General features: G+C 42.7%; 2 protein-coding genes across 3 annotated transcripts; one reads left to right on the top strand and one right to left on the bottom strand.

Annotated features, from left to right (window-relative positions):
- Positions 1-5,961: 5,961 nt before the first annotated feature.
- iws1 (interacts with SUPT6H, CTD assembly factor 1) lies at positions 5,962-17,499 on the top strand. Of its 2 annotated transcripts, none has more exons than XM_083695808.1 (15): positions 5,962-6,429; positions 10,033-10,121; positions 10,277-10,832; positions 10,981-11,043; positions 11,142-11,343; positions 11,471-11,528; positions 11,621-11,733; positions 11,830-11,980; positions 12,057-12,139; positions 12,282-12,411; positions 12,528-12,645; positions 14,629-14,740; positions 16,146-16,202; positions 16,293-16,404; positions 17,126-17,499. In XM_083695808.1, the coding sequence occupies exons 1-15, from the start codon at positions 6,387-6,389 to the stop codon at positions 17,249-17,251; spliced, it is 2,013 nt and encodes a 670-aa protein (XP_083551934.1). In that variant the 5' UTR covers positions 5,962-6,386; the 3' UTR covers positions 17,252-17,499. The 2 variants fall into 2 exon arrangements, with proteins under 2 accessions (XP_083551934.1, XP_083551933.1); XM_083695807.1 differs by having other exon boundaries at positions 5,963-6,429; positions 11,139-11,343.
- A 353-nt stretch (positions 17,500-17,852) lies between these two features.
- Positions 17,853-27,736, bottom strand: LOC310822313 (coagulation factor IX; the record flags this gene model as incomplete). Its single annotated transcript, XM_083694658.1, has 8 exons — positions 17,853-18,496; positions 18,599-18,713; positions 23,532-23,809; positions 24,465-24,599; positions 24,772-24,885; positions 24,994-25,018; positions 25,109-25,272; positions 27,679-27,736. 8 exons carry the CDS (start codon positions 27,734-27,736, stop codon positions 17,931-17,933), a joined length of 1,455 nt encoding a protein of 484 aa, XP_083550784.1. The 3' UTR covers positions 17,853-17,930.
- Between the last annotated feature and the right edge of the window lie 120 nt (positions 27,737-27,856).

Genomic DNA, 27,856 nt, shown 5'->3' with positions numbered 1-27,856 from the left:
ACGGACACCTGAATGTAGAATGACAGGGTAAGGGAGAAACAGAAGGAAACACAAAACACAACAAGGACACACGTAGGAGTGGGAACGTAACAGGCAACCATCACAGCGACAGCACGCTCCTGTAGATTCTTCCTCTACAACATCAGAAGGATACATCCATTCCTCACCAGAGAAGCAGCACAAATTTTGGTCCAAACACTTGTGATCTCTCGCCTTGACTACTGCAACACACTCTTGGCCGGACTCCCCGCCTCCACCATCAGGCCTCTGCAGCTCATCCAGAACGCTGCTGCCCGTCTGGTGTTCAATCTCCCCAAATTCTCCCATGTCACTCCCCTCCTCCGCACCCTTCACTGGCTCCCGGTAGCAGCTCTCATCAGATTCAAGACCCTGGTGCTCGCTTACCGGGCGGCAAAGGGAACAGCCCCTCCCTACTTGCAAGCAATGGTCAGCCCCCAAACCCCTGCATGATCACTCCGCTATTCCACCTCAGCTGGCCAACTGGCACCGCTGCCACTACAGGGATGCAGCAGCCGCACTACTCGGTCACAGCTTTTCACTGTCCTTGCGCCCCGCTGGTGGAATGAGCTTCCCACTGCTGTCATGACTGCAGAGTCACTACCAATCTTCCACCATCTTAACAGTCCCTCCTAAAGACCTCTTCACCCCCACTACCCCCCTGTACAAAAAAATCTTCTTCTAGCATTGTGACTGCCAATGGCCCCTGGTCTGAGCATTGATTACTTTATCTTATGATGACATGATTCACTTACTTAAACAAATGTATTTGTTGAAAGTCGCTTTGGATAAAGGCGTCTGCTAAATGCCGTAAATGTAAATGATTCTGGCTCAATAGTACAAAAAGTGCAAATATTGTCTCTGTCTTTGAATATGGAAAATATAGACATTAGTAGCAAGTTATGCAACAGTTTGAAATGGACTTCTCTTGCCTTATTCATAATACAAAATAGATATGGTAACAACCAAGCTTTCTTACAATATCAATTTCTTACAATATCCAGAGTTCCAATAGAACTTGCCTCTTGGTGTGACTCTCTTTTTACAGTGAAACTCCTCCGTTACTTGTTTGTGACACTTACTAATTTATGTCTAAAAAACCCAAATCAAAAACCTAAAGTCAAGCCATTTAACCTCTACAAAACCCATATGGCTTTTCATCGGTTCAATTAGGCCAGTGGGAATCTCTCCAATGACAGCTCCAAATTCTTTACTTTTGACAGGGAAGTCATGTCTAGCCATAAAGTCAGCATATTTATTTACAGTCCCCTGCGTAAGTAATGGGACAGAGAAGCATTTTTTCTTGTTTTGTTTCTATACTCCAAAGGTTTGGATTTGAAATCAAACAATTACTAAGACGTTAAAGTATAGATTCTCAGCTTTTATTTGATGGTATTAACATACATGGTAACTGACATATTCAACCTGTCCCTAGCCCAAGCAGCTGTCCCCGCGTGCTTCAAAACCACCTCCATCGTGCCGGTGCCAAAACACTCCACTGCAACGAGCCTAAATGACTTCCGACCAGTGGCACTCACGCCCATCATCATGAAGTGCTTCGAGAGGCTGGTCTTAGCTCAACTCAAGACCTGCCTACCACCCACACTGGACCCCTTTCAATTCGCCTACCGGCAGAACAGGAGTACAGAGGATGCCATTTCAACGGCACTTCACTCCGCCCTGTCCCACCTCGACAAGACTAACTCTTATGTGAGAATGCTGTTTATTGACTTCAGCTCAGCATTCAACACCATCATCCCCTCCAAACTGATCTCCAAACTCAGGCAACTGGGCATCAACCCCTCCCTCTGCAACTGGATTCTAGACTTCTTGACCAACAGGCCGCAGTCTGTTAGGCTTCACAACCACACCTCCTCAACCCTCACCCTGAACACCGGCGTTCCACAAGGCTGTGTGCTGAGCCCCCTCCTTTACTCCCTCTTCACCTACGACTGCACACCTGTACATGGCTCAAACACCATTGTTAAGTTTGCAGACGACACAACGGTGATCGGTCTCATCAGCAACAACGATGAGTCGGCCTACAGGGAGGAGGTCCAGCACCTAACAGTGTGGTGCAACGACAATAACCTGGCTCTCAACACCAAGAAGACCAAAGAACTCATTGTGGACTTCAGGAAGTCTAAAGCTGGCGCACACACCCCCATCCTCATCAACGGGACTGAGGTGGAGCGAGTCACCAGCTTCAAGTTTCTGGGTGTCCACATCTCTGAGGACCTCTCCTGGACCCTCAACACCTCCACCCTGATAAAGAAGGCTCACCAGCGTCTCTTCTTCCTGAGGAGACTAAAGAAGGTACATCTACCTCCTCAGATCCTGGTGAACTTCTACCGCTGCACCATCGAGAGTATCCTTACCTACTGTGTCACAGTATGGTATGGCAACTGCTCGGCATCGGACCGGAAGGCACTGCAGAGGGTGGTGAAAACTGCCCAACGCATCACCGGTTCCTCTCTCCCCTCCATCGAGGCTGTCCAGGGCAAACGATGCCTGCGTAAGGCACGCAGCATCGTCAAGGACATCTCTCACCCCAACCATAGACTTTTCACCCCACTCCCCTCCGGGAGGCGCTACAGGTCTCTCCGCACCCGAACCAGTAGGTTCAGAGGCAGCTTCTTCCCTGCGGCTGTCACCCTGCTGAACTCGAACACTACACCTACCTGACAAACTACTACCCCCGCAACCCCCACCCCCCCCCCCACCCGGACAATTGCACTATTGCACTATACTCCCCTCCCCTTCTCTTACTCATTACCACTGCTCTTCTGTACATACCTGTTCATACTGTTCATAATGCACATAATGCACATATCCTATATTTTCTTTAATACTACTGCACATACTGTACATACTTGTTTATACTGTTTATACGGCATTCCATATTTATATTTATTCGGCATCTACCTCATGTTACTGTTAATACATATATACTGCTAGACTGCATTACCCATACAGCTCATATGCTGCTACACTGCTCATACTGTAACTATTTATTCTACTATAATGCTACTGTTACTCACATACTGCTATACTGCACTGCTATATTATACTGCTTATATTATTCTATATTACACTGCACTACTACTGATCATATATTGCACTACCTGTAAATACTGTTCATTGCACTTTCTGCTATTTTGCACTTCTGGTTAGACGCTAACTGCATTTCGTTGTCTCTGTACTTGTACTCTGCACAATGACAATAAAGTTGAATCTAATCTAATCTAATCTAATACATATTGGTTTCACCATTTTGAATGACAACACTTTTTATATGTAGTACCCTTATTTCAGGGTGCCAAAAGTAATGGGAAAATTCATATAATGTCCAAATTAAGCACTCATGTTAATGTTCTGTACATTTTAGAATACATTATGCTGCTACCATCAGCAGTTACATCATGAATTAAGACAAGTCAGTCAGGTCTTGTGTCAGCTATACATGCCCAAACTATAATACCCCCTCCACCATGTTTCACAGTTGCGGTGGTATGCTGTACATGTTGGGTAGATCCTTTTTTTCTCCAACTTTCCACTTGCAATCACTCTGGTACATAATAATATTATATGAGATAATAATCATCTTATCTGTCCGCAACACCTTTTTCCAGACCTCTACAGGCTTTTTAGATATTTTTTTTAACAAACTGTAACCTGACCATCCTTTTTGAGGATAACTCACACCATGGTGGTATGTCTGGGTGCGGGAGCTGAACTACGCAACGACCAACACATTCACTGTCGGATATAACACACATGCTTATACGGGGTATGTTTAATGTATTGAAAAATAAAACATTTTGACATAATTTTACATACAAACATTTTGCTGCCTATTTATCCAACCATTACTTATCATCTATCAGACCATCCCACCTTAGTTCATCTTGTAATAAAAAGAGTGAATCTGGATTGTTTTGTTGTTATTTTGTTATCGTCATATACACCTCATCATTGCCTCCCTTTCTCACGTAGTCCGCGTAGCATGATAGAGATGTGAGGCGCAGGGATTGAATCTGTCACTCAATTGATCAAATATATACACACCCTGGGTATGAGCCATAAGCATCTGTTCAACTCGATAATTGAAATGAAATCACTTAAATCCCCCCAAATAACACGTTCCTTTCTCCACGGACTACGTGAGAAAGGGAGGCAACAAGTGTATATGATGTCCAACTTGGTGTGAAAATTTACTCAGATGATTTGATTTTAATGATCGAGTTGAACAGCGTTTATGGCTGCCTAATTTTTAATTGGATAAATGCTATATTACATAAAGCTAGCTCGATACAAACGCATATTAGCTAAATTACAGCTAAGTAACTTTTAATTACTTGACATGCCACATCATGAAGACCATGGAAAGACTGGTGCTAGCATACATGAGGCCCCTGGTAAAGACATCCTTGGACCCCCTGCAGTTTGCCTACCAGGCAGACGTTGGTGTGGATGATGCCATCATCTGCCTGCTACACAGAGCTCACTCCCATTTAGATAAGGCTGGCAGCACTGTGAGGATCATGTTCTTTGACTTATCCAGTGCATTTAATACATACAGCCCTTACTACTTGCGGATAAGCTGCTGAGGATGTAGGTGGACTCCTCCATTGTTTTCTGGATTACAACCTACCTGACCAACAGGCCACAGTTTGTATGGCTGCAGGGATGTGTGTCGGATTGGGTGGTGAACAGCACTGGTGCCCCCCAGGGGACAGTTCTGACTCCCTACCTCTTCACCCTCTATACCTCAGACTTCAGGCACAACACAGATACTTGCCGTCTGCAGAAGTTCTCGGATGATATTGTGGGATGTGTCAGTGGAGGCCAGGAGACTGAGTACAGATGACTGGTGGACAGTTTTGTTGAGTGGTGTGAGCAGAACCACCTGCTACTCAATATCAGCAAGACAAAGGAGATGGTGGTGGACTTTAGAAGGACTAGGGTCCCCCTGTCTCCTGTTTCCATCCAGGGAGAGGAAGTGGAGGTGGGGGTGCACTAGGACAATAAACTGGACTGGACTGGTAACACAGATGTCCTGTGCAAGAGGGCTAGATTTTATTTCCTGAGGAGGCTCAGGCCCTTTGGCATGTGCAGGACTCTGCTGGACATGTTCTACCAGTCTGTGGTGGCCGTGGTACACGGTGGTATGCTGGGAGGCGCATCAAGGAAGGTGACACCAAGAGGTTGAACAAGCTTATTAGGAAAGCTGGTTCTGTCCTCATTGTCACCCTGGACACTGTGGAGGAGGTGGCCAATAGGAGGATGAGGACCAAACTCCTGGCCATCATGGACAATCCCTCCCATCCCCTACATGACACTGTGGCAGAGTAGAGAAGATCCTTTAGCAACAGACTACTGCAACCACGTTGCACTAAGGAGCACTATAGGAGATCTGTTCTGCCTGCTGCTATAAGACTGTACAATTCCTCCTCCGGCTGGCTCAATCGGGGTGATCAGAGTCAGGCTGGGGGATGTTAAATCATACTGGACTGTTCTTACTGTATATAATGTTTCAGATGTCTATTTTAGTTGTATTCTATTGTCACTTTATTTTGTTGTTGTTGTTTGTGATGTGAGCTGCTGTAACGCCTTAATTTCCCCTCGGGGATTAATAAAGTACTTATCTATCTATTATCTGTCTGCTCAGGCATTTTCGTCTTTGTACTTTGTCGATGGACCAATTAGAACACAGATACTTTACACCAGAGAAAAGGCAGCCAATAGCGTGACCGAAACCAGAACGAAGAAGTAAACAATGTTAACGTGATAGCATGTTATGCGCGTATCTGTGCTGTCTGTTAACTTCCTTGTCTCAAAAACTAAAGTAGATGAGAGTGCCTCGGCCCACCAGCCTTTATACGACAGTTGAGGACTAGCTACTGTGGAACGTCACTTTGGGTCTACGTCATTATCTGCGCGACTAACATTTTTATGGACGCAGGCATAGCTACCTGACAAGCACCGCTATGTGTGTGACACCATTTTGGACACAATCTCAGGACTGCTTTGTTTTAACCTATTGATGTTGTTTTGACCAGTTGTTCTTTTCATTTGATAGATATAGATTTGCCTGATCTCACTAGCTTGACCTACTTATTCAGGTTGCTTTTGCAATCATCTAGTCAACGTTCGCTAGATCCGAAGAAGTTGTTCTAGTCGTAGCTAGCGAATAGCTAGCTTGTTTCAGGCCCAGTTGTTGGCTCAGCGGAACAACAGGCTAGTTCTTGCTTGTCTCGGAAAGGCTAACTACACCCTAGGTTTTTGGTTAATGAAATAGCCATACATAGAATTGATTTATTATCGATAACTGTTATTGGTTGTCTGTCATTGTGTCCCTCGGACAAATGGACGGCGGAGACGACGATTTTTTCACTGGGAACCATACTGGTAAGAACTGCTAGATTCTGCCTACTAAACAAACTGTTAGCTAGGCTACTGTTACACAGCGAATAGTAGGCCTATATTGAGTTAGATCGTCGCTGCCAAATGGTTGAATTAACATAATGTTAGGATCGTAAATAATTCCACACGGAAAACATGAAGCACAAATGTAAAGTCAGCATTGTAAACCATATGCGAAATTCGCGGAGGGGTATGAGGAGACACGTCCCCCCCCAATATTTAGAAAAGGCTTTTTTTACCCCCCCCCCCAACTACACACACACCTTTTTTTTAAATTGACAAAATAAGTAATGTGAATATGCCGGGCATGCAAAGGAAAAAGGTGTACATGACTTCTGGTTTCGTTTTCTTGACTTCAAAAGTCGAATCAATTTTGTCGTCTTTTAGCTCTATACTTCAACAGTTTGGATTTGAAATCAAACAATTACTATGAGGTTGTAGGTGTAATTCAATGTTTTCTTTTTCCGATTGGTTTCGCCATTGAGAAATACAACCATTTTTATATGTAGTCCCCCTATTTCAGGAAATAAACATATCCAAAACCTTAATAGATCACTAAAGTGATGGATCACAATATATATATATATATATATATATATTTTTTTTTTCTCACGAATTAAGGAAATATTACGTAACAGAAAGGATGTACAATTTAAAAAAACAAAAACAAAAAATCAAAATTTTGGTCATTAGAATGTACATATTTGTGCAATTTGTATAATTTTATAATGTATCTACATACATACATAACATATAATGGACTCTACACGAATAATATACCAAGGCTCATTTACATACACCTGAGGTAGGTGGGCAGAGTTCCACTATTGTTAATCACAGAACACAGATTGAGTTGGCAAAATGTAATGTGAGTATAGTGTCTGATGTAGAAACGTACGTGGATTGTTGTAGTCACACAAATAGTTTACGAGTTCTGTCATTCAAAATGAGCCATTTTGTAGAATAAACATTTAATGTGACTTGAGTGGGAACCCTGGTTTGTGTGTCTCACCTCTGCATGATGGGCCACAGTGCTGAATTCCACTTCCCTAGTTCCTTCTTGGTTTTTAGCCTAATCACATAGGTCTCTGTAAATTTGCAGCCTGTGCACCCCACCAACCCTGATTTGCAAACCTAGGACATGCCAGGATTACCTGACCAGATTGAAATGTTATACTAGCGGACTTGGAGCTGGATTATCCAACTCCATGGCACTTGCCACAGAGTTGGACGACCTCCTCGAGTCACCCATCACAGTTGAACTTTGGTCATGTTTTACTCCAGACACTTGAATAAATCCCAATATTTGTTACCACTCTACATCAACCATGTCTGGCCATGTATGACATTGATGTTTAATGGGGGGTGCGGTCTGTCTGTCCAGACCACACTTTTTATCGATAGTAGAAGATGATATGATGTCACTCACCGCGACTTGACACCTTTGCAATGTTGGTTTGTCCTTGAACAAATGTAAATTGTCTACTCCTGTTCCCCCTCAGTTCAGTAGGCTAATATTGAACTTCAGCAGGATTTTGATTCTATTTAATCACTTATTGATCTTAAGCTAGTGCTGAATGAGGACAAAACTGAATATTATGTTATGTTTTTTTTCTAGGTCCCGTAATATTGATTACAATTATGCAATTGAAAAACTGATCAAGAGTTTGAGAGTTAAACTTGTTTTTTGACCAGGTGCAAAAACCTCTCCAATAACCGCATACACCACATGTCGTCACCATATTAGTTCAGAAACTGAACTAACGCGCATAACCTACAATTTCAATTTATTTTTACAATCACGGAAACCGCAAGCAGTTACACAAGTGAGTCCTGGTGGCAATAAATAAATAAAACCAAAAGCTTACCTTGTAGCTGAGGAGATGCAGTTGCCAGCTAACTAACATAAAAAGCATTCCTCTTTGTGTCAGGTTGTTGAGTGGGCTAAATTAGCTACATTATCTACGTAAGTGAAATGGTCAGGACATGAGTGTCACATTTGGTCTGAGAAGCTCGGAAGTTGCTCATTTTACAGCAAAAATGCGAATTGAAAAAATACAATGGGGCTTAACAGAGCAGTGAGTAGGGTCTCGAAATTCATTCTCCTCTATTCCCATTCAACCTGTAGTTACCATGTTCAACCATTTCGGACCACTGTTGTGACTACTTCTATCTGAGCAGATTTCATTCAAGCAGCAGATCTACTGTTTATGTACAGAAGTTATTTTAATTTTATTTACAGAATTCAAGGGAGAACCATCCTCTTCTTCCTCAATGGACCAGCCTTCACCGGCTTAATGTACGGCCATAACCAAATCCCACAATACTTCATACTTAGCCGTCGACAGACCACCATGCAGCTTTTGGTGCGCCTGTGTGCAGATCAGGACGAGTACCCTACTTTCGCTGACTTAATCAAGCGATTAAAAGCTATGATAAGGCCAAACTTCATGCAGCTCTACCACTGGGACTCACAAACTGTTGATTATACTATAAGCACACAGTAGGCTGCTCGGTTTTGTCTCATCCACTGTGGAAGTTTTACACTGTTTTACTCAAAAGTAAATACAGCCTCAACTAGCACTAACTAAGCTAGTCCCATACTTCAATGTGCTATAACCTGTTATTTCCATCCAATAGTCTAGAAAATAGAGAACAGTCTTGTAAAGAAGAACATCACTGAAAGTCCAGCTACAAGTACTGTACATCATAAACCTTGTCACTTTTGACAGCAGAAGTTACGATTCCCACCAAGTAAGTAAGAACGTTGGCTAATGGAGGATAAATATATGTGGAGTGTATTGAGTTTAGAAGAATGCTAGCTGACATAATAACAACACACCAGGTTGATACAAATGGTAATTTCCTTGTTTTATAGGGTTGTTTTATGTTGGTCCCTGTACAGTAAAAAAAAAAGAGAGAAAAAACAATTTTTGCTTAAATCATACTATTATGTGTTAGTTTTTACCCCAAACTGATTCCTTCCGTTGCCTTATTACATCAAAATTCCAGGGAGAACCATTCTCCTCTTCCTCAATAGACCAGCATCCACTCTTCACTTACCACTATTCGACAACTGTAATGCTGAGCCATTTGAAAACAAAACACCCAGCAACCTCCAGTGATGCTGAGGGACACAGGCAAACTGACATGACTACATTTACGGTTCAAACATAGACCTGTTAAATGGTTCTTTATTTTACATTGCGGACATAGATCTGAGTTTGAATAAACAAGAGTCTGAGAATAGTGTTATTTGCAGGTGCCACATAACTGACACAAGTTTGTATGTAAACAAACCTGTGTAGGGAGACGTAAAGAAAGAGTTGAACGCGTAAATGTTAATCCGTAATCATAACGGGGGGTGTATTTGCAGAAATTAGATTCGTTTTAACTTTCACAGTGCTGATGTTTCATTTGCGCTTCATGTTTTATGTCTGGAATTATTTATGATCTTAACATTCTGTTTTGCCTGCCTCTTTGGTTACACAGTCCGTGCAACCAGTTCAACAGTTGTGAATTATTTATTATCTTGGTGCCCAGTGCACTGTGTTCATATGTATGTATGTATCTTGTGCCTGTGATCAGATGATGGCGGTGGCACCCCAGTTCAGGATGAACATGTTTCTGGATCTGACAGGGAAGACGAGATGAGGAGTGAGAAGCATCATTCTGAGGTGAGTGAATGAAGATGAATGACTCTTCTCTCAGTAAGCAATTAGGATTATTGCCTACCAATTTTCAACGTAAAGTAGGTTCCGTTTCTAAGGACTTTAGATTAAGAAGGAAAGTTGATCCAAATTTAAAGCAACGTTTACATTTTGTTACACAGGATGAGGGTAGTGAGGGAGCTATTCACAACATGGAGATCAACGGCTTGGCCAGCGGGTCTGAGAATGAGGAAAACAGGCCGGTGGCGGATAGTGAGTCTGAGGGGGAGGCCCCCCCACACAACAGTGATTCAGAGCCAGAGGCACTTAGGCCTGCAGACAGCAATGAGGAGTCACCAGTCAAGCGCAGAGGGAGCACCTCAGACAATGAAGAGTCACCAGTCAAGCGAAAAGGGAGCACCTCAGACATTGAGGAGGGAGGCCCCAAACAGGTGGGTAGCAACTCTGAGAATGAGGACCAGCCCCCACCCAGGAGCCGACAGTCAATAGCAGACAGTGACTCTGACACAGAAGTGCCCAAACACAAGACACAGATGGAGTCTGATGGTAAAGAGGCTGAGAAACATGAGGAGGCCCAAAGCAAGTGGAAGGCGGTAATGCACTCGGACAGTGAGAATGAGGAGGATGGTCGGGTAAAGGCTACAGGCAGTGACCAGGAACCGGAGGAGAATCGCACACAGCGGTTATTGGAGGACAGTGAGGATGATGATAAGCCAGGTACCATCTATCTTATAGAGACATGGAAGGCATGTACTGTTATCTGAAGTCTGTAGTGACTTAAACTCTGGAGTTGTATCCATCCATTTTTTCACTGTTGTGGTCAAGTCACACATTCTGATAATAAACATTTCTCATTTGATTTCAGTGAAGAGGAAGAAGGCCATCCTTTCAGACAGTGAGGATGAGGAGGTGAATGCAGACAAACCAGGTAAGATGGCAGATCTGTTGTAGCACGTCATGGTGATCTGTCTGAAGATAAGAATGCTGTGATACTAAGGATGACAATGGTGTCCTCTTTTTTAGCAGTGAAGAGGAGCCGTGCCATGTCAGATGATGAGAACTCTGACAGCAATGCTGGCTCTGAGGCACCTGACAAAAGCATAGCTGCCAAACTGAGGGAGCTGGGTTCAGACAGTGAGGATGAGGAGGATAGACAAAAAGATGAAGGAGAGAAAAAGGATGAGAAAACACTTTTTGGCAGTGACAGTGAGTCAGGCGATGAGGAAGAGTAAGTATTTGACTGCCTTTCCTCTTTTGCTTATTTCTCTTTTATATATTTTTTTAGGCATTGTGTATTTAATTATGCTTTTGTTGATCTGTAAAAGTTCTGGTAATCATTAGTCTCTCTTGCATAGAAAAATGATTGCAGACATCTTCGGTGAATCTGGCGATGAGGAGGAGGAAGAGTTTACGGTGAGTGTAGCTTGTTTTATCCAATTCTCCTTTTGCTGTCTCTGATTCCTCTCCCATTCTAGTGGCTGACGGTGTTATTTCTGTTCCAATAGGGTTTCAATCAGGAGGATCTGGAAGGTGATAAGAATCAATCTCAGGCCTCAGCAAAGAAAGCAGTGGATGATGACTCTGACTCTGATGAGGGTGTGGACAGGAGTGGCAAAGAGTGAGTATCTTTTAAGGCTCCAATATCTTCTAATATTATTATTATTATTTTTTTTTTTTTTTTAAAGTTCTCTAAATTACTCTCTGTTTCCCTCAGTACCAGTTTCATGTCAGACTTTGATGTGATGCTGGCTCGTAAGAAGGCCCAGAGTGGAAAGCGCCGAAGGAACCGGGATGGTGGAACGTTCATCAGTGATGCTGATGATGTGGTCAGTGCCATGATAACCAAGATGACAGAGGCGGCAGAGGTTAGTCATTGGGCGGCTTTTCATTGTGTGTGTGAGAGCACACGCGTGTGCCATACTAACTCTGATTGCTTTACAGGAGGACAGAACACTTAACAGCCAGAAGAAACCAGCCCTCAAAAAGCTGACCCTCCTCCCAACAGTAGTCATGCACCTGAAAAAGTAAGGCCATTTCCTCAATAACTCCATCTTTATCCTTTTTTTCCCCTAACTGCTGGCTTTTTTCCTAATCCTAACTGATGGCCTCATGTCACATTTGCATGCACAGTATGTCGTCTGATGTTATCTTATGTCTGTGTCTCAGACAAGATCTCAAGGAGACGTTCATTGACAGCGGTGTGATGTCGGCCATTAAAGAGTGGATTGGCCCCCTGCCAGACAAGAGTCTCCCTGCCCTCAAAATCAGAGAGGAACTCCTCAGGATTCTACAGGAAGTAAGCGCTGGAGGCCATGAGGGTCTAAATAGGGAATGATGACTGCTATATGTTGCCTTTCTGAACCTCACTGATTACACCTCTGATCTAATGCCAGACCTGTTTTCACCTCCCAGCTTCCCAGTGTGAGTCAGGAGACACTCAAGCACAGTGGGATTGGCAGAGCAGTGATGTTCCTTTATAAACATCCCAAAGAGTCACGCCCCAACAAGGACATTGCCCTCAAACTCATCAGTAAGTGCCTGTTCATACAAAAGCGTACACAGTTTGCATCTAGGACTGGGCCTGACCCACACATTTGAGCCAATCATTAAAGGGATATCAACAACTGAATTCATAGAGCCGAGGTATGCTGCAGCTTGAAAAATGACATTATATTGATTAAAAACACTTCTGCAGTGGCTTTTTTTGCGTGTGAACCTACTTTTGTTTTCTAATATTTGTATACCAGTTCTTTCCTACAGTGCCTATAGAAAGTCATCATACCCCTTTGAAATAGTTACTTAGTTGTTGTACAGCCTGAAATCAAAACCCATTAAAAAAAAAAAAAATTCCAGCTTTATGTACAAATTTAGCCATACAATATCAAACTAATGAAAAAAAAGGCAACAGTTCTGAAAATTTATAGAAAATGAAAAACAAGAATAACAGGGTTGGAAAAGTCATCAGTCCCCTGATTTAATACTTTGTAGAGCCACCTTTTGCTGCAATTACAGCCATCAATCTGTTTGGATATGTCTCTACTAGCTTTGCACACCTAGATTGGAGAATATTTGCCCTTTCTTCCTTGCAGAATTGTTCGAGTTCAGTCAAATTCCGTGGTGAGCGGCGATGGACTGCTCTCTTCAAGTCCATCCACAGATTTTCTATCGGATTTAAGTCAGGGCTCTGACTTGGCCACTCAAGGACATTCACCTTTCTATCCTTAAGCCACTGCGTTGTTCTTTTGGCGGTATGTTTAGGATCTTTGTCATGTTGGATGGTGAATGACCTGCCCATCTTCAGCTGTCTAGCAGAGGGACGCAGTTGTCCTCAAGAATTTGGGTGTACTTGGCAGCATCCATTTTCCCTTCAATCCTGACCAATTGCCCAGTCCCCGCTGAAGAGAAACATCCCCACAACATAATGTTGCCACCACCATGCTTCACAGTAGGTATGGTGTGTTGTGGGTGGTGTGCTGTGTTTGGTTTTCGCCAAACATAGCGCTTGGAGTTCAGTCCAAAAAGTTCAATCTTAGTCTCGTCTGACCATAAAATCTTTTTCCACATGGCAACAGAGTCTTCCAGGTGTGTTTTTGCATAGCACAAACGAGACTGACTGTGGCACCTTTTCAGAAAAGGCTTCTTTCTTGCTACCCTGCCATACAGGCCAGCTTTGTGTAAAGCTTGTGAGATTGTTGTCACATGCACAGACAGACCAGTCCTAGCCATAAAGACTTGTAAGTCCTTCAAAGTTGCCTTTGGCCTCTTGGTCGTTTCTCTGATCAATGTCCTCCTGGCTCGGTCATCCAGTTTGGACGGACGGCCTGATCTAGGCAAGGTGTTGGTGGTGCCATACGCCTTCCACTTCTTAATGATGCTGTGAACGGTACTCAGAGGGATAGCTAAAGCCTTCGAAATCTTTTTGTAGCCTTCACCTAACTTGTGCCTTCCTACAACTTTATCCCAGAGGCCTTTTGAAAGAACCATGCACTTCTAGTAGTGGAATCCTCAAGAAACAGCTGGTTTTATTCTGAAGTAATCAAAACTACTACAATTGATGTCAGGTGGGGGGCAATTAGCCTGGTGTTTGATCTGGAAGTTTATTGGTTGCACCTGAGCAAGTTTATAATGGTATACTCTAAGGGGCTGATCATTTAACGAAACCAGGTATTTCACTAATTAATTTTTAATAATTGTCCAGACTTTTTAACATTTTTATTTTCACTTTGATGATGAGGGTTATAATGTGTACATACAGCTCAAAAAAGTTAGATTTGATTTATTTTAATTTCCAGGGTGTAATGTGACAAAAGGTAAAGATTTCACAGGGTATGATGACTTTCTATAGGCACTGTATATGCTTAGTTCTTTCCTGGGCTGTAAATCAGATCAATATGATGTAAATAAGTTTGTCTTATACCTTTACCATTTTATGATCAATGGCATATTTTTGTTTTTGATTCAGTGTAAACTATGACTAACCTAACCTTCAAAGTGATTTCTGCCATCTCTGTAGACGAGTGGTCTCGGCCCATCTTTGGCTTGACGTCCAACTACAAAGGCATGACCAGAGAAGAGAGACAACAGAGAGACCTCGACCAGCAGATGCCTCAACGTAGACGTCTCAGGTACACTCTAACACGCTTGTTATTCATATTTGCGTCTCACTATCGACATGATAATGGTTTGCTTATCCCACTTTTAATTTTCCTCCTTGCCAGACTGTTCTATTTGTTCTTCCTACTCCACATTCATCCAATATTCATTTCTCAGACTCCTTTTACTGTGTAAATCTGCTCCTCTTTATCAAACCTCTCTCCATGACATCTGTCCACTCGACCTGTCCTCTCCCTGCCCTAAAGTCAGCCACAGAAGGTGGAGAGGTCCGAGGAACCGGACGTCTTCTCCCCACCCCTCAGGTTCAGTGTGATTGCATGATTGCACTGCCAGATCTGCTTCCTGAGTCACTTGGGCCTCAATGAGATTTAGCCTGCAGGTTCTCACTCTTAGTAATGTTTGCTCAGGGATGCATTCTTAGAGGCAAGTCAGATTGGGTCTTGCTTGACAGACTCAGTTTTACTTAAGTTTGAGACTTTAGGGTGTCCTTCATGCTAGGTTAGTGTTTGCTGTAACTCTTTCCCTGCCAGTGAGTAAACAAACACATTACTGCAACAATACCTTTTGATATAAAAAAACCCAAAACAGAAGATCTGCTCTTCAGTCAGCAGGGTGGCTGACCCGTTGACCATGACCATTTAATCATCCCCTCTGTGTATTTCCAACAGTCTTTAAGCAAAACGTGCATGCAGAAACTATAGTACAAGGCCACCATAACATGCACGTCTGCACGTTACTATAACGTGAAATATGCAAGCTTCCACTAAGGATTATGTACATTTTCTTTTTTTAAAAGCAGCACATTAGCAATGCAACTACGTAGTACTTGACTTACGTGGCTGTTAGGGAGTCTTAGGAATTCACTTTGAGTGGTTAAGGGTAAGTTGTCAGGGGAAGGCATTAGAAAAGTCTTGGGTTTAAGACCTCCCCCACCCACAACCTACCTCCTTGCAAAGCCTTTTTCCTTTTGTCGCTTCCTGCCAGTTGTCATTGCCTGATACCTGCATGCACACACGTTTAGCTGGTACCTACGCTGTGCAGGCGCACGTATCCTATAATTGACTGGCCTGTGTATTTCATAGCTTCTCCAAATTCCACCTCTCTCAGCATGGGAATAAGACTGTAAGCATGTTTTTTGTGTTTAATTATACAAATGAATCCTCAGTTTTTTCCTCCCATTGATGTAATTGTATGTTGCATTATTTTGTTTCAGTTTGGATTGTGAGCTATTCCAAGCTACATGGTTATCTTAGGACCTTGAATGTACTTCCTCTGACTCATGCAAAGAGGAAAGTGTCAGTAACTGTGTGCGTGTGTGGAGATATTGTGTCACTGACTGTGACAGGTCTGTGGCAGTGCCTCTCAGACAAGGAATCAAATCTCTCTCTCTCTCCCCCCCCCTCCCCCCCTCCCCAGCTCAGGGGGACAGACTCCTCGTAGAGACCTGGAGAAAGTGCTGACAGGAGAGGAAAAGTGAGTACCATAGGTGTGTGAACACCTTTGTAGGGGGTAGTGTTATGCTGTGAGCTGCTGTTTATGGGTGTATCTGTCTCTGCCCCACAGAGCACTCCGTCCCGGTGATCCAGGTTTTTGTGCCCGGGCCAGGGTACCTATGCCCTCCAACAAGGACTACGTAGTGCGGCCCAAATGGAACGTGGAAGTGGAGTCAAACAGGGTGAGTCCAACTACGAAGGAACATTTTTCATGTGGTTTATGGTTTCCTTGCTTGTTTAGGGTAGACGCCTTTCTCTCAGACCTGAAACCCTGGATTCTGGATATACCAATGATAAGCTTGGTCTGTAGTGTTGGATGTTTGTCTACAGTCACCTCTGTTAGGAAGGACGGTTAGGAGCTGAGATATAATTGGTTCCTGTAGAAGGGCTTTAAGAAAGGGCTGAGTCGATTGGAGAAACACAAGCGTCGCTTTGCAGACCAGAGGAAACAGCGGCGCCACCAGGGAGCTGTGAAGATCAGCGTGGAGGGAAATCATATGCCCCTGTAGAACCTTTTGTATCCACAAAGGGGGCAGTAAGTGCCACCTGCATGTCCCTGGTTGAAATGTGTGCAGTGTGGAGAGCAATCTGCCACCACTTACCAAGTGAAAAGGACATGCCAACTTCAACCTCTCTCTACAACTAACTGGCCACTCAATTAAGTAGCCATTTGCTAGACGAAGGCACTCCACTCAGCTTTTGAGCTTTGAACCGTGAACATCCTGGTCCATAAGACATTATACCAGCATGTCTGTTGCTTGAGCCTTTGTATCTGACTGCCATGCTAACTTCTTATTTGTGTAAATGTAATTTACATTACAAATGTAACATGTTATGGGTAATATTTGTGAACAAGCACTCCTCCCCTCCCTAATCTCAGATCCTCCTCCCCCCCTCTCTCAGGGTCCGTTGAAAAAGGGCATGTCACGGGTGGACAAACAGATGCGTCGCTTTGCTGACATCAAGCGCCTGACGAAGACAGGCCATGCAGTGAAGATAAGCGTACAAGGCAATCATATGCCGCTTTGATTTTTAACTTCTAGTCCCCCCCCCTTTTTAATATGTTGCCCCTCCCTATACATCCCTTCCTGTTTAAGCCCAGCCTGGATGTATGATATTGGTGTGTCTTCACAGGCTGGCCGGTCTCCCTCAGTTCTGACTGACTTAATTGTCAATTTTATTTTTCTGAAGAAGCTGTACAGAATAGGATCTGCCTGTGTATGTCTTCACTGTGTGCTGGTTCAGATGTTACTTTCATAATAAAGAGGGTTTCACCATGTTGTTTTTTTGTTTTTTTATCTCTTGGCTTCTTTGAGTGTATAAGCCTAATAATAGATTAATGTTGTATTGACAGTCAGAAATTATATATTTTAACAACACTTAAGAATACACCTGCAATACATTTTACACAACAAACTTAATTTTCTTTGCGTTGCTGACTCTCTTTACATTAATTGGAAAAATAACATTATTATACATTATTATAAGTGAACTGGATTTACATGTGGGCATATGAAAGTTTACATTTTCCAAAGTGCTCTTGGAATCACACAGTTGATCTTAATGTGCATATTCGACATGCTGTCTGTCATTTGTATGTTTTATTCACAATAAAATTATTAGGTTATTACTGTTTGCTTTTTCCTCATTACTGAAGCAGGTATGTCTCATATCACAACACACTCAGACACTCACATTGTACTGGTTCTTAGGTCTGGGTGCTGTTCTGCTGCTGCTTCTCTATTGTGTCCTGTATCCAGTGTAGGTAGTTACCTAGCCGGGTGTAAACACCATATTTGTTCTGTGCAGCACACTTCTCACCCCAACTCACTATCCCTGTGAGGAACCAGGTGCCCCTGTAGTTGACAACAAAGGGACCCCCACTGTCCCCACTGCAGGCATCCATGCTGGCCTTCAGGTACCCTGCACAGAACATGTTGTCTGTTATCACCTGCTCTGTAGACAGGAGGCACTTCCCCTGGTCAATCACAGGGAGAGCCACCTTCCGCAGGAATCGAGAGGACCGACCCATGTACTGTGTGGTCCCCCAGCCAGTGACCACTCCCATGACATCCTCTTTCTGTAGGAGGTTGGCCAAGTGACGGTTGGGAAGACAAGCTGGTGTGGCAACGGGGCTTAGAACTACAGGCTGGGCAAGGTAGATGAGGGCAATGTCACTGTCGAAGGTGTATTCATGGAAGTGAGGGTGTACCACCACCTTTTCAACTTTGATCATCTGCTCATTGGGATCAGGACGCATCTTGTCTTTGTCCCCTGTTGTATACACACACACAGGCAGCACACGTATACCATGTTCCAAATCTATAACAGAAACACCTAAACACAATTCTGAAGCCTAGTGAATTATAGTCTCACCAATGGTCACATGGTCAGGGATTTGCTGGAAACAATGTGCAGCACTGACCACCCAGCGCTGACTGATTAGAGTTCCCCCACAGAACCCATGCCCGTCCTTCCTCCGTAGTAAGACCTGTAGGGCCATGGTATGACAAAGACATCATTAGACTGCATAATCCTCTTTAAAATAACTCAACTTCTCTTTAAGTGAACCAACTCAGTTATTTTGTATTTACACTGCCCTTCTGTTTAAATGAGGAGTCCTTTCTCCTCCTGGTTGATTTCAAGTTATTTTCAGACTTGGTTCTTTTAAGCCAATTTTTGTGAACGCGAATTGCCAAAGAGAAACGATTACAACGTGGATTATTTTACTGTCGGAGATATGAACTTAATTCAATTTAAGTCGTGACCTCTTTGTGATTTCTGATTGGTTGGGGCTCTCTACCCCCGCTCATCTGAATTATCAATCAATCAGAACTCATAAAGAGGTCACCCGGCTTGGGTAAATGAAGTTCTTATCTCCGATTGTGAAATAATGCACGTTGTAATCGTTTCTCACTTGTGAAATAATTCATAAAGACAAAATACGATTAATAAAAGCCTAAACCCATCGTTGGTCAACGGTTGGTGAAATGGCAACATATTACTGCAAAATGTTTGCCGGTATGAATGCAAATACGGTGTATTTTGTCCCAGATACGAAATGAAATTGGCTTTCAATCAGTAGTCACAATCAATAGTCTATCACAGCGGTTCCGGGCACAAACAAACAAGCAATTTTATTATCCATAACGTAAAGTGAATGAATAAATAACAGACAGGTAGGCATCAATAGGCAAAAAGGAAATTAATTCTCTGATCCCTCCGCTACTGCTGTGTGTGACTGCTGCTGCTCTCGTGCTCTCAGCAGCAGCTAATTGTGTTAATGTTGTTAATATTAAGTGAATTCAAATTGCAAAAATTTGAACATATTGTGTAATAATTACTTCTTTTTTTTTTTTTTTTTTTTAAATCATAATCATAATTGTAATTTGTATTGAAATAAATAGTTGCTGGATTTTCTCCAACTATGATAAAAGGCACCTTAGTCTGGTCGAAAAGCACATTTAAATTTGGGCCTGTTAGAACGTCCTCTGGCGTGTCCTTTCACAACACCTCACGCTTTTATTTTGAAGTCGCGAAACGAAACCGGAAGTCGTATTCTCGGAACCCGCCGGTTATTGTCGTTCAGAAAACACAGATTAGGGTCTTTCCGTCAAGGCCGGTTAAAGGCATAGGCCATATAGGCGGTCGCCTGGGGCGCCACCTTCTGGTGGGCGCTGATCGACCTCAAAGGAAAAATCGCCGGTGGGCGCACTTCCTCATTTTCTGCCTTGAGGTAACAAACTTTGCACCCTGTGCCTCACAATCTTTCGTCTGCTCTGGCCTGCACTTGTACTGTGGGCAGTGCGCACTGAAAGTGGGGGAAGGATGAATTACCGATTGATGGACATCATTACAGACAAGTCTGGGACGGTACATACGCGGTAGACCACGAGAGGTGGTCTGAGTACCACCTTATGTCTGCGGTGCTGTTCAATGTGTTAGAAATTATTTTTATAAAAACAGTTGCATCATAATGCTCAATAGCAGACGAGTAAATAAAGCTATTCAGTTCTTTATTTAGGGTGATTAAATTTACTAATTGTATTTGATATTCCATATGCAAATCAATTGAATTAATATGTTTTTTAATCATCTGAAATTTACTAATGTGATGGCCTGTTGATAAATGAGAGATGAATCAAGCATTAGTCCCATGGCACATTGGATTAATACATGGAGAGGTTAAGCCAGGTCATCAAGAAAGATGTTGCAACACACGCTTACACAAAGAACTATAGAGGAATAATACCAGGCTAGGGAGGACAGGCTAGGGAGGACATACCAGAGTAGGTGTCTTATCTCTTACAGGGTGCTGACTCCGCAGATGGGACAATGGTGTGACCAGCCCGTGAACAACAAGGGATGCCAAGTCTAAACCATGGTTCCTCCCCAACCAAATAGCCAATCACAATCATTTTGTATACTGTAAATACTTTGTTTGACTGTTTGAATGCATCCATTTTTGGAAGGTTGGTTACAGATTAACAGCTTGCTGACTGTGATTTTCTTCGCCAAAAGTGGTCCTTGTACAAGCCTAGAATTCTGACATATAAATAAATAGCTAAAAGTAAGAAGTAGTTTGTCTTCTCCTTCAAATAAAGAACACGTTTTCTCACAAATTTGGTCCCGACGTGATTTGAAGAGAAGAAATTGGACCGAATTGAACCGACGGCGAAATCCGGGAGACGGAAGCCAGACGGAGTTGTTTTCTTGTAACCCCTCACCACTCACAGAGGCGCGCCAAAAACAAAAGGTAAGCAGAAACCTGTTGTTATAAACCAAATTCTGCATAGTTAATTTTGAATAGTGTAGACTGTGAGTGTGGAGGAGGTAAGAGTAAACCAACTACCAAATTTATAAATCTATGTATACGTAATGAAACCGTTAATGAAGATTTAACAATCAAAGCAATATATGTCAAAATTCTATTGTTCTGGGTTAGAGGCCCTCAGGGTTAAAGTCCCTGTAAATTTTTTGTTTTAGGTTCAAGTCCTTTCAGGTTAAAGTCCTGATAAATGGGTTAGAGGCCCTCAGGGTTAAAGTCCCTGTAAATTTTTTGTTTTAGGTTCAAGTCCTTTCAGGTTAAAGTCCTGATAAATGGGTTAGAGGCCCTCAGGGTTAAAGTCCCTGTAAATTTTTTGTTTTAGGTTCAAGTCCTTTCAGGTTAAAGTCCTGATAAATGGGTTAGAGGCCCTCAGGGTTAAAGTCCCTGTAAATTTTTTGTTTTAGGTTCAAGTCCTTTCAGGTTAAAGTCCTGATAAATGGGTTAGAGGCCCTCAGGGTTAAAGTCCCTGTAAATTTTTTGTTTTGGGTTAAAGTCCCATTCAGGTTAAAGTCCTGATAAATTATATTTATTGTGTGTTAGAGTTAATCTTGTTATGAATGGAGAGCGTATGGGACCAGGTTGTGTGAGTAAGTAAAGCATTGAAGCTGACGGAGGTGAGAGCGTTTGGAAAGTAATTGTGTTTGAAGGTAAAAGAAAGTGACATACTGATGAAAACATGTTGGTGTAAACTGTTATAAAAGTTTGCGAGCGTTCGCTCTACTGTTGGTTGTTCAGTAAGTGGGAGGCCGGCCCCACCCTGAAAAGTTTTCTTTGTCTCGTTACTTCCTTAAAGCAGAGCAACTAGTGTTTTGGCTTCATCTAGTGTTCAAGTTCAACTTTATTGATTAGCTCCATTTAATGTTCATGTTTAGCAATTATTGATTAGCTCCAACTAGTGTTTATGTTCAGTAATTAATGATTAAGCTCCATTTAATGTTTATGTTCAGCAATTACTGATTAGCTCCATATAGTGTTCAAGTTTTGGAACTACTGCTTGACCCCATCTATACAGGCCACTGATTGACACTAATTTGATTAAAATCAAAATTCATCCACACATGACCAGCATGGTGGAAAACTATGTGACAGAATGTGACACATGCAATGACCTCGACCCAAAGATGGTCTACAAGTGTCCCATGGGAAAGTTCCCAGTACCAGACGCACCATTCAAGGACATCAGATATGGGTGCAGACAACAGAGTGAAAGGCTACAGATACCTACTAGTAATGGTGGATAGGCTCACCAAGTGGGTGGAAGCCACTCCCTGTAAAAAAGAGACAGCCAGCACTGAAGTAAAATGGCTAAGGAATGAACTCATTCCCAACCAGTATGCCACGACACCAGATTGACATGGCTAGATGCACTTCCCCTAGCACTGATGTTGATGAGGAACTCATCAAACAGCAAAACACATCTAACACCTCATGAGTTCTTGACAGGTCGCTCAATGCCAGGTCCTCCAAGACATGGAGGCCACCTGCCGTCCTTAGACATTTGGCAAATAAATTGCAATGACTACATGAATGCATTGACTAACTTGTCTCGAGTTTTGTCTAACCAGGTACGGCAGGTGGAGGCAGAGCCTGAGACCGCAACACCCAAGACTCCTGTGGTAAAGGTTTAGTTCACACCTTAAGGGGTGTGAAAGGAGGGTTTTGTTGAGATTTTTTTTTAATAAAAAACAGTTTATTTTTGGTTCACACCTTAAAAGGTGTGAAAGGAGGGTTTTGTTAGAAATTATTTTTATAAAAACAGTTGCATCATAATGCTCAATAGCATATAAGATCGGTCCCCTAACATTCGAAAAAAAAAAAAAAAAAAAAGTCGGGGGCTCACATGGAGCGATGAAGAAGTCTTGGAAATATGGGTGGACGACTTTATACAGCTCGAGAAAACACATACAAATGCCGATACATTCAACATGTTCAGTAACAACTTGCGCGATAGGGGAACATTATTCTTATTATCAGCAATTTGCCTGGTGTGCTGTATGTGGCAGTAATGATATTATCAACAGATCATAACTAATTACATGACTGCTTTTCCACGGAACAAGTCCGCAGCTGACATGCGATGGAACTTACGCAAAATCTTTCTCCTGAATCGCCTGTAGATAGCTGCGCGTCTACGATGAATGATGTGAGCGTGAAGCAGTAGATTGTTAACAGCACGCAGTCTAAACAAGTTCTCATGTCGCTCTGTTTTAGAGTTTTGTTGCTGATAGGAACCCCAAAGAAAAAGTAATTAGCAAATGAACTAGGTGTGAAAGCGTCCTAAGTGAAATATGGTGATGGTGTCAGACCTACCAATAATTCTACAAGACATTATACACATCTATTTACCTGTCTGACCTGTCATGCACTTTCTTGTATCCCAGTACATATGGCAATAAACTTAAACTTGAACTTGTGCTCCCAATAATTTATAGTTACCTGTTGAGACCAAACAAGAGCTCACCACACTATAATTCTGCATACCTGCCATGGACTCCCTCCCTGCTTCTCCAGCTGACCCCCTACTATGCGGGTGTCTTTACCAACATCCTCCTGGGGCTCTGTGTCATTCTCCCCTTGCTGGGTGGAGTTCATCAATGACAGGGTGGAGTTCATCAATGACAGGGTGGAGTTTCTCACTCCATTCATGGTGAAGTTCCCGTCAGTTGAGTTAATAGGGGGTGGGTTAAAGGGCTGAGGCTCATCCAGTAGGGAGCGGTGCAGAGAGGTTCCACTCTGCTTTTTTCCACATGGGAAGGCCACTGACAATGACAGTCATGTATCATCTCAACATTGACTCATTTACAAAACAGTGTATAAGCAAGAATTTGCAGTGCCCTGGGGAGGCATGCCATGCATTTCAAAGCACAAGACTGTATACCTAAAATGCAATGCATAGATGGTATGACAGCAGCAAAATGTTGGATAGAAAACTAAATGGAAATTAACTAACCCTAACCCTGAGTCACTGATGCCATTGTATTATTGTGTATAAAGTTACTGCTGCTAGTGTACTACTGTGTATTATGATGTTATGATGTCTCTGTACTTGTACTCTGCACAATGACAATAAAGTTGAATCTAATCTAATCTAATCTAATCTAATCTATTATGATGTTACTGTATTCTGTGTTTTTGAAGAGGTTTTTACATTGTATTTACTTTTTTGACATTTAGCAGACGCTTTTATCCAAAGCGACATTTGTCTAAAGTAAGTGAATCATCTATACATTAGTCAACATAAGAAAAAACAAATCTATGCTAGGACCAGGGGCCATTGGCAACAGCTTGCGAATTAGAATTTTATTGTACCGTCAGACACTTCCTGTATCCCAGTACATGTAACAATAAAACTTTGAAAATGGATGCTGGATTCAGCCATGTCCTGTCATGGGCATAACTCAGTGCTTAACCTACCTGCCTCAGAGCATGTCTTCCCATCCTCATCTAGCTGGTACCCATCTGCACAGCTGCACTGGACACCTGTAGTGCGCTCCTGGTTGGTGCAGTAATGCAGACAGCCCCCATTCTTAAACTGGCACTCAAACACCTCTGTGGGAGCAAAGCAAGAGTCAACAATGTTTTGTGACAGTGAAGATGGACAGGGTCATGAAACTAGAACTTGCTACATTTATGATCATAGCATGACTGAGGCCAGCCATGTAGCCAGTCATGTAGTGCCAATCATGAATTATATTTGGATACAGATATAATAAGTGGATACCTATTGCACAGTTCTTCCCATCATAGCGTGGCGGGCACAGACAGAGGAATTCATCCCGGTCAATTGTGCAGATTCCCCCATTCAGACATGGGTTGTAGTGGCAAGGGTTCAGACCTAACCCACATAGAAACAAACAACTAGTAACAAGTAGTCTCTCAGCAATGTGTATTTCTGACTCTTTTCATTTAAATAAGTGATCGAAGCAAGCAATACTGTACTCACTCTTATACCTATACCAAAACTCCAACTGCAAAACAAAACCATACAAATATTAGTTTAGATGAGCCATTTTTTGTGCAAAGAGAATCATGATCTTGTTAACAGACTGTTGCTGTACCGTCTTCTCCTTGGTTTGAAAGATCTCTGCAGCTTCCTCCTGGGAACAGGTCTCCTCACAGCACTCCCGCTCAAGGTTGCCAGGCAACATCTCCTCCAGGAAGAAATTGGCCCTTGGCCGTCGGACTTTGAGGAGCTGCACTGCATCATTGTGCTCCAAGAACACTGAGAACAAACAAAATGCTGATAAACTGCTACACAGAGACTCTGAGGATAGTCTTTTACCTTATGGCCAGCACTTTGGGAAACATGACATGGTGAGTTGAGTGTTGCTGAGATTGTTAATATCACTGAATTTAGTTGCAATTGGTTTGTAAGTTACTGAGAGGCTTATGAGTGATACAGTGGGGGAAATAATTATTTGATCCCCTGCTGATTTTGTTAGTTTGCCCGATTACAAAGAAATGAGCGGTCTATCATTTTTATGGTACTTTTAGTTTAACAAATAGAGACAGAATATCAACAAAGAAGTCCAGAAAACACACATTATATAAAGTTATAAATTAATTTGCATTTGATCGAAGGAAATAAGTATTTGATCCCCCACAAACCAGCAAGAATTCTGGCTCATACAGACCGGTTATATGCCCATGAGGCACACAGATTAGTCCTGTCACTTTAGGAAAAGTACTCCTAATCTCTGCTTGTTATGGGTATAAAAGACACCTGTCAATAGAATCAATCTCTTCCATTCCAACCTCTCCACCACCATGGGCAAGACCAAAGAACATTCAAAGGACATCAGGGTAAAAGTTGTAGACCTGCACAAGGCTGGAATGGGCTACAAGACCATCAGCAAGAAGCTTGGTGAGAAGGAGACAACTGGTGCAATTATTAGAAAATGGAAGAAATACAAAATAACCATCAATCGCCCTCGGCCTGGAGCTCCATGCAAGATCTTGCCTCGTGGGGTAAGGATGATCATGAGAAGGGTGAGGGATCAGCCCAGAACTACACGGGAGGAGCTTGGTAATGATCTCAAGGCAGCTGGGACCACAGTCACCAAGAAAACCATTGGTAACACACTACACCGTAACGGATTGAAATCCTGCAGTGCCCGCAAGGTCCCCCTGCTCAAGAAGGCACATGTACAGGCCCATCTGAAGTTTGCCAATGAACACCTAAATGATTCAGAGAAGGCTTGGGAGAAGGTGATGTGGTCAGATGAGACCAAAATTGAACTCTTTGGCATAAATTCAAGTCTTCGTGTTTGGAGGGAGAGAAATGCTGAATGCTACAATCCCAAGAACACCATCCCCACCGTCAAACACGGAGGTGGAAACATTATGCTTTGGGGTTGTTTCTCTGCTAAGGGTACAGGACGACTTCACTGCATTGAGGGGCCATGTACCGTATGATCTTGGACGAGAACCTCCCTCAGCCAGAGCACTGAGGATGGGTCGTGGATGGGTCTTCCAGCATGACAATGACCCAAAAAATACAGCCAAGGCAACAAAGGAGTGGCTCAAGAAGAAGCACACTAAGGTCATGGAGTGGCCTAGCTAGTCTCTAGACCTTCATCCTATCGAAAATTTGTGGAGGGAGCTGAGTTGAGTTGCCAAGCAAAAGCCTTGAAACCTTCAGGATTTGGAGAGGATCTGTAAAGAGGAGTGGACCAAAATCCCTCCTGAGATGTGTGCAAACCTGGTGACCAACTATAAGAAACGTCTGACTTCTGTGCTTGCCAGCAAAGGTTTCTCCACCAAGTACTAAGTCATGTTTTGCTTGGGGATCAAATACTTATTTCCTTCGATCAAATGCAAATGAATTTATAACTTTATATAATGTGTTTTTTCTGGACTTCTTTGTTGATATTCTGTCTCTATTTGTTAAAATAAACGTACCATAAAAATTATAGACCGCTCATTTCTTTGTAATCGGGCAAACTAACAAAATCAGCAGGGGATCAAATAATTATTTCTCCCACTGTATGTATGACTTGTGATGCCCATATAAAACATGATTGATACCCCTTGTAAGATTTAGACTGTTAGGAGACATGCTAATCAGGCCAACCATTTGCAACTGGTTTTCACACCACAGTGATGGTTAGTGATCAATGGTGAGCAACTGCGTGACTTTGTTACAGAGTTTCACACCTAGGTTTGTGTGAGGCAGGGGAAATGTTATGTCCTTGGGCTGTTTTTTTTTGGGATAGTCACATGAGCACCATGTTATTGAATGCCTAGCTGGTTTAAGGCTCGTCTTATGTTGTATGTCAGTTGCTGTAGTAAAGGAATAAAGTTACTTCCTACATGTTGTCCTGTTTCCTCAAACACAACAGTTAGGTGTGACAAGAACTATCAAACCAATTAACATACAAGTTGGTATGACATGAAGATGTTAATGCTTTGTATCCTGCTTCAGACTGGGTGATAGAACAAAAGGATAAAACACTACAAGAGCTGAGGGAAAACTCAGTTCTTGGTTCAGACCACACAGCTGGCCCAAAAGTATGGACTTGCTCTGCTGCCTGATATACAGCAGGGAATACATCTTGAAAATCTTCTAAATACAGGAGATGGGCCACACACCCGCTAGAGGATGTGTGAGGTGTTGATTGTACCTTACCTTTTGATTCCAGCAGTGTAAAAACAGAGGCCAGGAAGAACATAGTTTGGAGCCACATTTCCGACTGCGACATCCCTCCACTCAAAGACTTTCTCTGAGTGGACATGAGTTCACAAATTACTACGACGCATTGAAATGAATAGTAAGCCAGAGGGCCTCCCTAGATCATTATTCAGAT

The sequence above is a fragment of the Argentina silus genome, assembly GCF_951799395.1.
Source record: "Argentina silus genome assembly, chromosome: X".
In the NCBI taxonomy this organism is placed as follows: Eukaryota; Metazoa; Chordata; class Actinopteri; order Argentiniformes; family Argentinidae; genus Argentina; species Argentina silus.
Note: the sequence above shows the minus strand (reverse complement) of the source record. Positions and strands in the feature narration are given on the sequence as shown.

Coding starts and splice junctions, on each gene's coding strand:
- iws1 (XM_083695807.1), top strand. CDS start 6,387: ATGGACGGCGGAGACGACGATTTTTTCACTGGGAACCATACTG. Junction 12,412..12,527: donor TCCTCAGGATTCTACAGGAA/GTAAGCGCTGGA, acceptor TTCACCTCCCAG/CTTCCCAGTGTGAGTCAGGA. Junction 12,646..14,628: donor CATTGCCCTCAAACTCATCA/GTAAGTGCCTGT, acceptor CCATCTCTGTAG/ACGAGTGGTCTCGGCCCATC.